The sequence below is a fragment of the Pteropus alecto genome, unplaced genomic scaffold, assembly GCF_000325575.1.
Source record: "Pteropus alecto unplaced genomic scaffold, ASM32557v1 scaffold50, whole genome shotgun sequence".
Taxonomy (NCBI): Eukaryota; Metazoa; Chordata; class Mammalia; order Chiroptera; family Pteropodidae; genus Pteropus; species Pteropus alecto.
In genome coordinates this window covers 7,528,637-7,545,029 of record NW_006431918.1, presented here as the reverse complement: position 1 = coordinate 7,545,029, position 16,393 = coordinate 7,528,637, and the positions used below count along the sequence as shown (strand labels likewise).

Here is a 16,393-nt window from a genome sequence, read left to right as displayed (position 1 = left end):
AAAAAATCCAAAAGCTTAAAAACAAATAAAACAACCTAAATGCCCATCAACAGGGGATGCGCTGAATCAGCTATGATGCACTCAGGCAGGTATAAGGAAACGAGGAGTGGACTTAGATCTACCGGCCCAAAGAGAAGTCCATAAATCTCACTGTCAAATGAAAAATGCAAGCTGCTGAGTAATGAGTACAGTATCATAAATTTTTTTTTAAAAAAAACAGGGAAAAGTCCAACTATGTGTACATGTTTGTATGCTTTGGTTTGGAATGTCCAAAGGCACAGAAGGCTACATACAACATTGCTCACACTGGTTACTCTGGGGATTTGGATGGACTGAGGATAGGTTAATTTTTTTTTTTTATTTTACTAAATGTTTATACTATTTGACTTGTTATAGCAAATATATGTTACTTTGTAATTGAAAAAAAATCCAATAAAATGAATTCAATAACAAGAAAAAGGTTACAAGATAAAGTTGAAATAACACCCTTACCTAATAAACCAAACCAAAAACCACTTAAAAATAAGGGGGTGGGGGAAAGTGAAAATTCTTATCTCTTTTGTTGCTTTTTCAAAGTAGTAATGGCCATAAAATTTTCCATAAACTAGAAAAATAAAAATTATCTTTCTGATACTATTCCTCAGCGATTCTATTTAATAGGAAATAATAAAGAAATAATATATTTTTGAATTTGTCAAATTTAGATATATTTAGTTCATAATAATTAGCTTTTATTTGTAACTTTGAAGAATATAGCTTTAGGAAATGGTACTATTTTTATAACATTCCTACTCAGCATAAGGCTGAAGATCAGTGCGGGAGGCTGTTCTCTGTTCGTGGCAAAAATGACAAGAGGTAACTCTCAGTTTCTTTCACCTTAAATTTGCTTATGTTCAGCTATTTGAAAACCAGGTTCTCCCATGCTCTCCTGCCTACCCAGTTCTCCCAGAAAAGACAATTTTTGTTACCAATTTTTTATACATCTTTCCAAAAGACATCGCATATTCTTGTGTGTGTGTGTGTGTGTGTGTGTGTGTGTGTGTTTTAACACCGACAGTAACTAAAATACCATGAATACTATCTGTACCATGCATTTTTCACCTAACAATATCTTGGAGGTTGGTCCACAACAGGAGATAGGTGTTCTACCTCCTTTGTAATTACCGCACAATACTCCATTGTATGGATGTACTACAATTTATTTAAGCAGTCCAACGAATGTTATCTCCAACATTTTGTAGTAGAAATCCTTAATATGGGGTCCAAGAATAGGGCTGTGAAGCTCTGGAAATAATACCTTCAATTGTGCATACATGAGCACAAGGGCTTTTTTCAAGGGCGAGAAGATTCACAAGCGAATCAGATTCTGAGTTCTGTGATCCAGAAAGGGTTAAGAACTGCAGTACCATAAACCTCTCTTTCACAAACTGTTTGCTCTTGCTTCTACATAAAAAAATACAAAGCATCTCTAAAAGAATCTCCTATCTAAATCTAAGGCAAGTCAATGGCATTTTCTCTACTTTTGTTTGCAGTGTTTATTCTGCCCTCCTTCTAGTCCCTCACACAAACAACCAATTATTCTCCACCTGCTGCCAAACAAGCAGGCCCCTTTACACCTACAGCCACATGCTCTTCATTACTGAGTTGAGAAAAACATTGATGATAATGTAGTTTTCTGTCCATTACCTGTCTTAATAATATGCTTGTCATCATAATTAGATTCACCATCCTTGGCTTGCTTTTCTGTCACTTCTTTCCCTTGAGTTCTGTTAATGGCAGAAATTGGTGGCTAGACTATTATTTTGGTCTGTGTAATGGGGCTGACAGCAGAAGCCTTCTGCTTTTTTTTTTTTGACAACTGAGTATGATTTGTAAAGGTGTGAAGAAGAATTGCTAATACTTCTCAGTTCCATTACATTGACCTGGAAGGCATTCTACCCACGAAATGAATCCAATATTAAATTGACTGTTTTATGAGTTTTCCTTTAATAATTTTCCTAATCTTTACAATGTTTTCATAGCTTTGGTATTTTCTGATCTCTATTTCCTGAGATTAATTCAGCAACTTCATTTAATGAAAACTATTTTATTAAATTTTCTTTATTTTTTAGGGAAGAGAAAGAGAGGGAAAGACATATTTGTGAGCGTCTCTCCTTTCTCTTCTGTTCCTCTCCCAGTTTCTGGCTGATACCACGATGATTAAGCCATAATCCTTTATTTACAAAGACAATGCTGTTGATATACCATCAAAAAGTCACACAGCCCAAATCAATAAAGAAACAAAAACCTCTCCATGTTGAGGAATTCAGAGGTGATCCCGAAGGCCTCTAGATGGCACTAAGCAGAGAGGTAACAAGGTCCAATGTACACTCCAGAACAATCGCTCCGGTAGCTATAACGTGGACGAGGGGTTTGAGGAAGCAGCAGGAACAGTTGTAGGAGACCACTGAGGTAATTTGGGTGTAAGGGCCTAAAACGGGGCAGTAGCAGGAGGGGCGGAAATGAGAGGAAGATTCAAGAACTATTCGGAAGATAAAACCAGCAGGAGTTGGTAACTAATTGGATGTGAAGGGCAAAGACTACAAATATTGTTTAATAAGCACTCACTATACTTCAGACTACGTGATAGGGCTTTCCTGCATAATTACATGGAATCCACATAATCACATCTGTAAAACATGAGTATTATTATCCGTGTTTACAGATGAGGACATCGAAGCACTCACGGGGTTAAGTAAATTGCCCAGGGTCACATACCAATTAAGCAGTAGATCCTGGCCAGTCTGACTCCAAGACCAAACAACCAGCCACTGTGTGACAGGTAGGAAGACCCAAGGATGATCTCTAGGATTCCCTAGGGAAGGCGGGGTGTGTGATGATGTCACTAAGTGAGGTGCAGAACATAGGAAGAGGATCAGGTTTAGAAAGAACATCAAGTGTTCAGTACAACTCCACAGTCAAGAGCAATGCTTGGTCAGGTAGGGCAAGCAAACTACACACTTTGCTAAAAGACTACCTTGAAAATTACATGTTGTGCAATGAAGCGGTAGAAATCAAGAAACAGAAAAGGCTGAGTGAAGCCTGACACTGTATTCATGTCGAATGTATACTGTGGACCTTCCTCTTTTCAAGATGACATAATTATCTGCTTAATGACACAGAATAAGGTCTCAGCAATTACTAACCAAGTTGCCATCACCACAGAATCTAGGAGTTTCCACAAACAGTGATATTTCTTTGGCCTATACTAGTAGTTTCAACACCTTAAGCAGCTTTCTGCTGTTGGATTTACCCATCCCTGCCCTACCTTGAACCTTGTAACACCAAAGAGGTTTAAATAAGAAAATGATATAACAAAGACTTGAAAAGTTTTTAATGTGTTACATGGTTTAAAGATTCATGAAAATGTTGGACAACATGATATAGTAAAAAAACTAGGCTTAAAAAGACTGAGTTTGAATCTTGCCATGGAAAGTTGTAGTTTTATGACACTGGGCAAGTAACCCATTGATGTCTCTCAGCCTTGTTTTCTTCATCTGCAAGTTTAAGCTAATGATACCTTGTAGAAGGTTACTGTAAGCATTAAATTAAATAATGTATGTCAGGGTACCTAACAGAGGGCTTGGAATACTGTAGAAACGCAATATATTCTAACACTCCTTATGGACAAGAGGCATGCTATAGCCAGTTACCATGTTATGTGCATAATAAATGTTTAACAAATATGTGTTTGTTATCATTTAAAATACACCCGTGCTGTGCAGAATCCAGTTTTGAATCACAGAGCTTATACCATTTTGATTCATGTTAAACATTTATAAGATGACAACTTTTGAGTATTTTCAACCTTTTGGAAATACTATCAAGCTTATATGTTCACAAATTTTACCCAAATAAGTAAATAGCAGTAAAAGGAATCTTATTAATGACAAGTAGAAGAGATTAGTTTGACAAATCAAAGATAAGCTTTACCATCACACCCTCCATTGAACAGTATGACAAAAAAATAAAAACAAAAAACATACTCTCTGCCTCTTGGGAAATTTAATTGTCCTGATCTTGGCAGGAAACTTAAAACTGTTGTATTTTATTTACAAAACTTTGCATTCCCTAGGGAAGAGGTTCTGTGAATATTATGGGAAAAAAAAATTGCACCATATGGCTGGATCCTCACTCCTTGCATTGCTCTTGCCAGAGTTCTCCCAGGGCTGGTCCCTCTCCCAGCACTCCCAGTGGGGCTGGTTCAATCTGAGGAGCCCTTCTGAGGCCGCTGCATGACTTCCCATCTATGAGAACTTTCCCCTGCAACCTTCTAATGCCTGAATCTCCACCTGCCAGAGTAAGGGAGTCAGCCTTACATCTAGTTTAGTTCCTAATCTCAGTCTGCTCATTCCTGGCTCAGATAATAGTGATCAGTGTGTGTGTCTCCCTCCTTCTGTCTCCATATCCCCTTTCCTCTCCATTTCCATCTCCCATCCGGTTCCATGTTTTTTAATCTCTCTGTGTTTCTTCCTGTCTGTATACACACATGCATGTGCACACACATGCACATACATACCTCAATAACTTACGTCCTGGAAACTAAAACAGCAAGTGTCATTCAAGAGTCCCCTCCACTTCTGATTCTTACTCACCCAGAACCACCTCTGAACCAACAGAGTCTTCAACCAGGTTCCCAGATGGGGTGGGTAGAACATCATCATCGAAACTGATGAGGTCGATGTCCCCTGGAGGCTTGCTCTGCAGACCTGGAACTGGGGGACTGGCCGAGGGTCCTTCACCCAGTGACCTGAATGCTTTGGCTTGTGATGCCACTGACAGTCGGGGAGGAACAGTGACTGGTTTCAGCAAAGCTGCAGGGTAGGTGGAGTTTTCTGAGGAAACTGATTTCTTCGGCAGCAAAGGCCGAGGAGCAGGAGTTGGAACTTTCTTTCCACCATCAGGGCTGTCAGACACAGACCCTCCACCTGGAATCTCATGATTAATGCTTCGTGTAAGGCCAGGATTTGGTTTCTTTGGCAATTCAGGTTTGGTTACTGGGATGCTCCCTGCTTCTTTCGGGGGAAAGTGTGGGGTGAGCCCTTCCCTAGAGGCCACATTGAATCTGTTTTCATTCCAGGAGTCCGATCCTCCACAAGCTCTGGTAGCAGTTGGTTTGGGGGCCACGGCAGGCCTTGGAGGGAGTGTGCGGGGGGCAATCTCTGGTCTTTTGGGCGGTCCTGAGGTTTCTGTATTTGTCTGACTATCGAAGGCTTTGATCTGTGAAACAATACTATTTTGGCTTCGTTCTGTGTTCATAATGTTCATCACTGCCTGACCATTCAAGTCCAACACGGAGTGCGGCCGGCGTGGGGGTGATTCTTCTCCTGTGACCACTGGGCTGATTTTCTGGTGATTCTGCTCTTTAACATGAGTATCTCTGGCTACTGGTCTGAGGTTGCTTTTTGATCTTGGTTTTGGCACTGGACATCTTGTAGCACTGGAGTTTTCTAGACAATTCTGTTCTTCAGAAATATCAAAGACTATTAAAGGTGCCACATTTGTTGGCAGATCAATGTCTGAGACAACTGGAGAAGGCTGAAGAGGTTTAAGAGGTGCCTGTAGTGCTGACGAGACCAAAAAGAACAAAAAAAAGTTGCAATATTGAAAGGAAAAATAATAGAAGACACACAGATTTTAAAAATATACATGTAAAATAGCAAGGGATTTTGGTTTTCTTAGTAAAAAGTAACTCCAAAATCAATGGGGGAAATGTTTATACTCAGCTTCCTGCAGGAGTATTCTCCAAGTTAAATTCATTCATATAACAAACATTCATTATGTATTAGTTTAAAACACCATTAAATTTCTGATTCTTAGTAGACTTATCACACAAACCATTCCTCTCTCTTGTCAAAATTCCAACAATTCTTGCTTTACTTTTCCAAATTTACTCTCATCTACTAACCTAAAACAATGCTTTTTAAAAGCCTAATAGGACAATCATCTTTAGCAACCTATCAAGTTTAAGTTGCTAAATATAACATCCTTCTCAATGGAAATAAAGGGCATCAGCAGTAATACCAACCATGAGTTTAAAGGATGATGTTTTTGTCACATGAACTAGGGTGAACCCAAGAGATTAGGGCTGCAGCTCATGATAATGAGCTATTATAATTATCACAGCAAACCCAAGTACAGAAAGCTCACACGTTCACACTGACTGGGAAGGAGAGCTCAATGAATTATGTACAAATTGCAAATTATTTTAAAGGCTAAAGCCTACTGATTTATTCCCTAGAACTAGGTCAGAATTAGAGAAGACAAATTACTTGCATTACTTTGAGGCAGATCGTTGTCTATTTCTTCCGAAAAGTCAGTCTGAGTTGCAGAAGTGATAGTGTGCCTCGGAGTGGCAGCAGCATTATTATTATTTGTGGTATTAACTTGAACTTGGTTGATTTCTTTTATGACTTGTTCATAAGATGGTGGGAGCTGCAAAATAAAGACCAAAGATTTTAGACATCTATGAGTGATAGCCAACATGTTAATAGTCTCACTGTTCTTTTCTTTGAACTTCACTTTTAAAATAAAATACAAAGAGATAACAGAGTACTTATTCACCTCGGCAGGAACCAGCTCATTGGGTCTCCAAGGGCCTGCTGCAGTGGATGGAGGAAATCCCAGTCCTGGGGGTGGGGCTCCTGAAAACCAGGAGGCCGGTCTCAGTGGCTCAGCTGCCACAATGGTGATCTCTGGGCGCCTAGCAGACAGAAGCCTCAGTGAGGTTTTGCAGGTTAGTAACAAGCTATTGTCTATTTGCAGATGTTCAAAGCTTCATAAAAGCAACCACCACCAACAAAAAGGACATAAGAGCCACCAGAGTCATAGAAGTGACCTGTCTGGCCTGGGCTATCTCTAACAGTACACCCAGGTAGGCTTCAAAGGATCAAATGACAGTCATCCTCTATGATTTTGGCCTCAAAAAATTAGAGATGTAGCCTAAGCACACTTAATTCTGTCTTGGTTGATAAGAACAATGAATAAGTAAGGCTCATACAACCTTTTCATTCCAGGGCTCTGCACAAACATAAATATATCGTAAGGTAGAAAAGTGCACTGGTCAAATAAAATTCTTTAGTTTTCTGTTATTATAAAGTATATACTCTGAAATGATACCATATAAATAGAATATCTTCTTCCTCCTCATTCCACCTCTGTCCCAATTCAAAGTGATCTTTAAGTGTTTAGAGTTTACATGTTTGCTTCTAGACCATGATGTGTCTGTTTGTGTTCCTGGTCAGTTCTGAAGAGCCACAGTGACTTAGGCGTCGATTCTTTCATCATTTTCTTAACCTGACTGATTCTACAGTTTAATGTTTAAATCTTCCTTCAACTCAATTTCCTAACAAATACCAACTGTGTGACTAAACAAATCAACCAACCTTTCTGAGCCTCAATTTTCTCATCTAACAAATAGGGATGATGATACTCTCTTCCTTTCTCTGGTATTCCATGGAAAACAAAAACAAAAACAAAAAAGCACTGCCATCATCATGCACATACTCTCTCATGCTACCTTGTGAAACAGTAGAACCTGCTCACTGATTAAACTTGACTGGTATTACTTAAGAACCTCGGTTTATAGCTTTTGTCTAACTAAATAATAAGAGTTACTAGTTAATAAATGTTAACCACTTTACCTGCATTAATCGCTGTGACAACCTATGAGGTAGGTATGGTTAGCACCATTTTAAAAATAGGGATATTAAAACTAAGAAAGGTTAAGTAGCTTGCCCGAGGTCACATGATGAAAACGTAGTCAGGATTTGAACTTGGTAATGTCTGACTCTAAAGTCCTTGTTCTTCATTCCCCTATATTATATCGTTAAGAAATTTGAAAGCAAGGACCATGTCTTATAAAAAAATTCACCCATCTATTCATCCACCTTTTATTCCATTCAACCCTCTCTATCTGCCTCTCTATTGGTCCTTTCTTCTATCTATCCAGCAACTCATTCCTCTCTTCTCCCCTCCTTCCCTTTCTCCACCCAACCATCTGCCATTTATTCATCCAGCTACCTATCCAGACTGCCTGCCTCTTTTCTTTTATTCTTCCACTCAATTTCCTATCCTATAACCCATCCATTTATCTACCAAGTAGCTACGAGGTACAAAGCATTTCTTTGAAGCAGTTCTAACAATGCTTTACACATAGCAGTTGCTTAATAAACATTTTTAAACTGATGTCAGTAAATAATGCTGTCAAAAGTACATTTTTAGGCTTGTGTTGCTTCTTTTCCCAGACTTCATCATTCAAATTTACAGATTAATTCAGGAAATGTATCGATGAGGCAGAACACTATAATACACTGCTTATGAAAGAGAAACATTTAATTTGCTGTAATACACTTTTATTTCATTAGCAGAATAGGTGTCCTCTATTATAAATAATAACCATACCTCCTATCTCGATGAAGCTCACTCTGAATAGAAGTCCGAGAAGCTGTAAAAGAAAAAAATAAATTGATATAGTACAAAATTTGTACATTCAATAGAGGTTTAAATTTTTATAGGTTATATTATTGGGAAAAAATGACATACTTGCCATCATATAGAATGTATGGATTTTAACATCCATAATAGAAAAGCAAATCAAAATAATCGTTCATATGGTATAAGGTTAATTATAGTTATATATTTGAATTTCATAAAGAAACATAGATTTCAAAAACTCCCCAAAGCACATTTTGCAGTTCTGAAAATAATTTAAAGAATGAACAGAGAAGACAATTAGGCAAAAATTGCATGTTAAGAGCATTATGACATGAAATAAGAGTGGGCAGAAAATATTTTTAAATATCTATTCTGACCCATGACTATACTTTTGTAGTATTTGTTTATAGCTTTATTGTAAAGAGAGTGATGGTGGTCAAATTTTCATCTATTTTCTAACTTAACCTGGAGTTTTACAACCTTTAAGTTGTTAATTACTTATATTAAGAGATAAGAAATGTAAAAAATGTTCATATCATTTTTATAAACATGTTTATAGCATGTATTATTGTATATGCAGCACTGACTTCTTGAATTCTTAAACTCAAAAACTAGGCCATTTAAATTTTTTTCAATTTTATTTTAAAATTAAATTACATCTTAATCAGATGATCTGGAAAATATGTCATATATAGGGTCACATATTACACATATGTTCAATAGAGAACATTACCTCTATTTTCAAGGAGCACATTCTAAAAATTCTTTTTAAAAAAATCTACAAATACTATAGTGTAATGAGTTGGACACAAGCGGAATTTGTTTCAGCTATAAACTGTTTCTACTAGTTGCTTTTATATCTCTCCAATACTCTACTTTACCAATTCTTCTAATTTGAAAAGGTTGAAAGTATGAATCTTTTCTTTTTCCCTCCTATTAACTTCTGATTCTCTATGAAGAAGGAAGCTGATGAAACTAAGGAGGCAGGAGTAGAGGTGAAAGTGAGGATGAAATTAAGGCGGGTGGGGTTGGAGCTCTGAAGGCTGAACCTACTCTGGGCTGTCAAAGCAAACTCAACATTTGAAACCCAAACCCTTGGACCCCAAGCTGGAGGATGTCCTGTATTCATATTATCAACTGGTTTGACTATTACATTTTTAACGAGAGTTAAATCAAGCTGAGGTGCATTTTGGCTACTAGAATAAAAGGACAGAGAGGCTAAAGTGGTGTGTCTGATTTGTAAAAATAGTTTCATTAAGTCAGAGGATCACTGAGTGTACTACAACCACATCATCACCATCACTAAAGCCAGAATCAGCAGACACAGCACTTGTAAAAGACATCATATTATTTATTGTCACGAACATACCTCTTCCACGGGGCATTTTTGCTGTGCACTATTCATGAGTGCTAAGGGAAAAAAAGAAGGGGTTATAGAAGAGGAAAGAGAGAAAAGAGTGAACTCAGCTTCCTGTGCTCTAAAAAGAATTCAGGAGCAAGACTGTCATGCCATACCACTGTTTTCCTCCACTCTGCACACTTCGACGGAAAGGAAAAGTTGATGAACCATAGTTTCAGGGAGTAAAGAAAGACGTTGCAGCAAAGATATTATCTGTACAGACCAAGATATATCCACACACATAACCACAGTAAAAAAATAAAAAATAAATAAATAAATAAAAATCTGCCTACAGTTTTTAACAGTGCAAAAAAGATCCAAAAGCCATTCTGCAAAATCAATTTGCTACTTCAATAGGAATCAATTTTAAAGTATGAATAATACTTAAAGGAAATTCAGTAGTCAATTTATATTCTTTTAAATCTTTTCACTTGATTCTGCCCCTTCGCACCAGAGAGAATGGGTTACGGGCTCCCTGGCTGGCAGAGTGGCAGCGCCACTCTGAATGCAGCAGAATGAGGGGTGGGAAGGTCTCCAAGCGTGCTTACAGAGCCCCACATCCTTTGAGAAGCACGGCTTTCCTCTCTCCTGCTCTGATTGTTTTTTGTTTTTTTCACATTCACTCATCTCTTTTTTCTCTCTTTATAGAATGGCTGGCACTTTGTGTCAGTGTGGAACAAGTTTAGCAGCTAGAAATACTTTAGATTTTCATGGCAGAGTTCATGTAATAATTTATACTCTTCCTGCTAATTTCCTAATTGTCTGCTTAATCTCATTCTCACTTTCCCAGATTAAACAGATCTGATGTAGCTGTTGCCAGGAAACTTGAATTTGTCACCAATGTCTATCCAAACCAACACATTCATTTTGACTCCTGCCACAAGCTGCTAGTCTCACAGGCGTTTTGGATTAAGGCCACAGAATAAAGGCAGTATTTTCAGTTAAAGTTATAGTATCATGTCACAGAACTATTCTCAAATTTTTCTAGTTCATAAGGTTAAATTCTAAGTACAAAACAAACTCATATCCAGCTGTTTATAAAAGACTGAGATCTGGATTTGCAATATTAACACTAATAAGAATCTTTGTCAGTTCCAACAGGAACATAAGCATGAAAGGACCCTCAGTGATCGTCCTACTCCAACCTTACAGATGAGGAGACTGAGATACAGAGAGGCTAAATGAATTATCCCTGGGCACACAGCCCATTACAGGACAGGCTGAGAGCAGTTTGCTCCTTTAAGCAGTTTAACTCCTTGTGGATCTAGGAGTGCTCAATGCTTGTCCTGATTCTGAATAATTAAAAAATGTTGCTTAAATGATGGTCAGAAGAAATAAACACATAGAAGGATTATTACATTATAAGCGTTCTTGCTATAATCCTACCTTACCAATGAAAATCACAATAATAAAAAATAACTAACTACAACTGCTTGAGATAGGATATGAGCTAAATATGTCTGCCATGATAACAAGAACATCCATGGAGCGGAATGCTCATGGTCTTGGAGCCAGAAAGTATAGGTTCACATCTCAGCTCTACCTTGTGAAGTCATTTAACCTCTCTGAGACTCAGTGCCCTTACCATCCGTAAAATGAAGTTAATACCTACCACGCAGAGCATTATTTTATAACATATGTGAACAGTTCCTGACTTACTGTAGGCAATGAATATTAGCTAAATCTAAATTTCAAAGAATATTTTTCTTTTAAAAAGTTAATGAAAGGAAAAGCATGATATCCAGTTAGAACACTTTTAAGATCGTTACCCAAAGTAACAAGGGCTCATAAGAATGAATGAAATAAGGAAGACCTCAAGGCTTGACTGGAACCAGACCCATTATGAAATAATTTAAACTATAACCATTTAAGTGATATTGCTTTAAAAATGTGATAAAGTCTTTCTCCTTGACAGTGTTCAGTGATTGAGTCTGGGAGAGGAAAGCAAACATTTCAGTAGGTTGGGTAATACAGAAATTATTTACAACTTCTTGGAGAATGGGCAAAGGGAAAAAGAGAAAGAATGGCATGATTATTCTTCAATCTGTATTTACATGGCATCATGTGAGGATGTGTTTGGCCTTCTTATCTAAACATCAGCAATAAAGACAACCAGCAAATAGTTCTTTAGTATATACAAAGAAATGCATACAAAAAATTAAAAGATAACTGGGTTGTTTTTTAAAAGAGATTCCTCAAAGCAAGAGTTTTCCCTCTGTTTCACCTTCTCCTTCCTCTCTGCTAGGCCTACTTCGCCAATTTCCTTTTCTCTGGCTAGTCCGATCTCTCCACTGATCCCTTCCCTGCTGCCTACAAAGGCCTCCAAGCTTCCTCTTCCTAAACAGTCTGTGAATATGTTTGGATCTCCTCTCTGTTTGACCCTCGTCCCTTCTCAAGCTACAGTCTCCTTCCTTCTCCTGTTTACCAACCAAATTTCATAAGAGTAGCCTACTCCAGCTGTCCCAACTTCCACATATTCCATTCATTGTTCTCATTGAAGTGTGACTTCCAGCTTCAATGTTTTACTGAAACTGTTCTCTCAAAGGTCACCGCTGACTTCCTAAGTGCCACATACAATGACCCATTCTCAGCAGCCTTTTTGCCTGACCTTGCTGCAGCAGTAACAGCTATTTGTGGTTCACTCATGTTTTTGGAAAACCTCACTTCCCTTGACCTCTAACACACAGTGGTCCCCTAGCTGTTCTATTATACTGATCATTCTTTTTCAGCCTTTTTTTGCCCACTTCTCCTTAGCTGCCTTCTCCTTAAAGCTTGCATGGCATAGGGCCTCAGGGTAAGTAAAATCCATCCTGAAAGAGCTAGGGGGAAGTCAAGTACAGATTACAATTCTCAACAAAGAAATCCTGAAACCCAAGATAGAGGAAAAGTAAGAAGCCAGAGAACAAAGGCGAGAGCCAGCAGACAGGACCCAGTGAAAGCAGGCCCTCCTCTCAGCAGAGCTGGGTTTTCTAGGTCATGTATCTTTTGCCCTATGGCACCTAAAAGGCACAGCTTGACCCCAGACATCACTGCTTCCCAAGATTCTGTCCTTTGTCATCTTCTTTATCCTGCACACTTTCTCCCTAAATGTTTAGCTACTCCCAGGATTTTGCCTATAACCTTGATCACGCCCAAACTGTATCTCCAGGAAGAAATTCTTGTCTAAATTCTAGACTGTAATTTCCTATTTAAATTTTCTCCCTTCCTCCCCCATCCCCCCACCCACACCCAAAGGGCTCTAAGGTATGTGAAGCTATCATGAATTTTTCATCTTCGTATCTGAACTCCCTTCAGTACACACTGTGGCATTCCCACAATTTTGTAATTCACCATCGACAACAACAAAAATGAAATGTGGGGAAATGTGGAATATCTTTCTATATTGCCACCATACAAACTATTCACCACAATGAGCTCAGATGCATGCACTTCACAACCTGTGGACACCCTAAATTCATATTAAATATTACAGAATTATGTTTCCAAAAATAATATACATTATCCTCATGGTGGTGATCTCAGCTCAAGTAATGTAAAGAACATATAAAAACCCCTTTCTTTTCTTTGTTTTATAATAGGTAATCCATGTTCTATTTGAAAAAGTGAACTTAACAGTCTTTTATTTAAAAAGATCTTAAAACTCTACACACCAAGAGCAAGTTTTAAAACTTTAGCCAAGAGGGAAAGTTAGTGTGAATCTACTGTTCTGGAGAGACTTCTACTACAGCACTTCTATCTGTCTACTATGTTCTCCACAGATATTTACAGTTAAATAAAAATACTCTGGAAGCAAATGAATCAAAAAGGAGAGGCTTTGATATTTTAAAAACTCATCAGATGTTCCTACCTATAGAAAATAGTTACATAAAATTTATATTAGATCATAGAAACTGACTAGATAATCCAGTTTGTTTGTTTGTTTGTTTTTTAACAGCTTAGTTTTACAAGAGAAAAATACTGTTCTGAGGAACTGGCTTATCAATAAAGAAAAGTTGAAAAGAAAGTTGAAAAACTAGTTGCATGGCTGTAATGGTTTATTACTCTTTAACAGAAGCTCTTCTTGTTGGAGTCTTTGTAAGATTCATCAAATGCAATCACTTGCTAGAAATCTAAACCATCATTTAAAATTATTACAGAGGAAAATACAGAACAGGAAAAAACAAACTTACATCTCTTGATTACCGCTCTAATGGATGACAAGGGTCCTTGGCTAGAAAAAGAAAGAAAGAAAATTTATTACACACTCATTAATCCTTCTAAAAAAGAATCATTCATCGTGCCAGGTCATTTCTGAGACCCAATATGGCGCCAAACAGCAAGTTTAATACATTAATCACTGGTCTATTATCTTTACAAAACACAAACTAAAAGACTTTTCAAAATTGCCTTTGATATTTAAGATGTTTTATGGGAGGTGAGGAGTATATCTGCAAAATTTTGCCTTAAAATTGTTTTCATAGCTACCTACATACTGTGTCTTCCAATGAATTCTGGACACTGCTTGATGTCAGAATTACAAGGTGCTCAAAAGGTTTTGACCCTCCCATTTCTTTTGTGCTTGACATTGGAACTTCTGTCTTCTCAAATCAAAAAAAGATCATCCTCGCAGTCAATGTGAACTAAAGACTAACACGTTTCTTCCCAAGATTAGAATTAAAAACATCAACACTTAAAAGTCTCTGCTTGCACTGATCTTACTGTGTGACCTTAGGCAAGTCACACAACTCTTCCAAGCCTCTGTTTACTCATTGATTATTATTCTCTAGGCTGCAAAGGTTTAAGTTATTAGTCTGCGAGGCTGTTTGTGTGTTGTCTTTATTCATACAAGATGGGCTAATTGTTTTTGGAATCATTTAGAAAAAAAATATATAACCATTAAAGTTTAGTGATATCATTTAGAAAAAAAAGTTTGTTTATAAAATTCTTCACTTTTTCTCTTTTAAAATTTATATGTATTTTCGAATTTTTGTGGTAATTTATAAATCCTCTTGCTATTCCTTAGATAGATACAACAGGAAGATGCATAGCAGTCCATTTTATGGGAGAGACACTTTAAGGACACGCTATTCTGCCAGAAAAGAAAAAAAAAAAATTAGGCTCAGGCGGTCTCTAACACTATGAAGCTGGGACTATAATATAAAAACATAAATATTTTTTATCAATACTGATTTTTTTAATGTTCTTGAAGGTTTTCTGTAAACAACTACTTGGGAAAAAACAGTATAAGGTATTACGGAAGAGGTAACAGCGCTAAAATGCAAACAGGTTGACTGAAGGTTTTAGAAGAACTTCTTAGGGCAAAACTAGAGAGAATCTGCATGTTAATATTGTATCTGTTGACTCAGGTACTGTAATTAAAACAATCAAAATCAGTATTTAGAAGCAAGGACAAAAACATCAAAGTTCCATGTGTGTCCAGGTAGGGTATAAAGGATGTTACTGAATGTCTACATCATAATCCCCTTGCTTATAACCACTGATTTGGTTTGTTATTATTACTTTAAAAGATCTTTTATTAATTACCTTCGTGAAAGAGGGGAGTGTATTGACTGGGGTGGAGCATGGTGGATATTTGGGTCAATCTGCCCCCCACCACAAAAAAACAAAACATGTTGAACTCTTAAACTCTAGTCCTCAGAGTGTGACCTTATTTAGAAATAGAGTCATTACAGATGTAATTAGTTAAGGTGAGATCATATTGGAATAGGTTTGGCCCCTAATCCAGTATAACTAGTATCCTTAGAAGAGGCCATAAGAAGAAAGAGACACACAGGGAAATGCCACGTGATGACAAAGTCAAAGACTGGAGCAATGCAGCTGCAAGCCAGGGAATGCCAAAGACTGCCGACGAACCACTTGAAGCTAAAGAAGAGGCAACGAAGGACTCTGCCATGGATTCAGAGGATGGCCCTGCTGACGCCTTCATTTCAGACTTCTGACCTCCAGAAGTGCAAGGCAATCATCTTTATTGTTTTAAGTCACCCAGTATGTGGTATTTTGTTATGGCAGCCCTAAGAAACTAATACGGAGGGGGTCTTCTAAGATGCTAAGTAGATGTAATCCATTGAGCTATATGCTTTGTGCCTTTTCTTGTATGTTATACTTCAATTAAACCTTGGCACAAAATAGAATTTTGACTGAAGTCAGCCCAAGTTCTATAAGCCTCAAGATCTGCGGTATCATGTTTAGACTAGATCTGGAAACCAACCAACCAACCAATATCTTATGTCTAAAACCTAAACTCCAAAGTGTAAAGTTCTCCTTAGAGGTTAACAGGTTTTGTGGTAGGGAAAATTAAAAAAGAAGGCCTGTGATCAAATACATCTTCATGTATTTGAAGCCGTCTGGGGAGATGCTGGAGTAGCCTCCTGGCTGTGCAGTACATATAATTTCTGTATCTCAAATGTAGCTATGGATGCCAAACTGGTTTTGAAGACAATCCTTCATCTTCATCTTTCTGAGGAACAAAGGCTACACGTGAAGGTAGCACTCTACAGTCTTAAGAGAAAACTTCACAGG

General features: G+C 37.6%; 1 protein-coding gene across 4 annotated transcripts in view; it reads right to left on the bottom strand.

Moving 5' to 3' along the window:
* SH3D19 (SH3 domain containing 19) overlaps window positions 1-16,393 on the bottom strand; it is a 133,426-nt gene that overhangs the window by 31,313 nt on the left and 85,720 nt on the right. For 3 of the 4 annotated variants that reach the window (XM_015585143.2, XM_015585142.2, XM_006906265.3), the window contains exons 3-7: window positions 14,044-14,084; window positions 8,443-8,485; window positions 6,604-6,742; window positions 6,321-6,474; window positions 4,635-5,606 (exon numbers count right to left, since the gene is read on the bottom strand). In XM_015585143.2, coding sequence (XP_015440629.1) covers window positions 4,635-5,307 — 673 coding nt within the window. In that variant the 5' untranslated portion in view covers window positions 5,308-5,606; window positions 6,321-6,474; window positions 6,604-6,742; window positions 8,443-8,485; window positions 14,044-14,084. Of the gene's footprint in view, window positions 1-4,634; window positions 5,607-6,311; window positions 6,475-6,603; window positions 6,743-8,442; window positions 8,486-14,043; window positions 14,085-16,393 lie in introns of all 4 variants that reach the window. The other variant, XM_025042779.1, reaches the window with a different exon arrangement.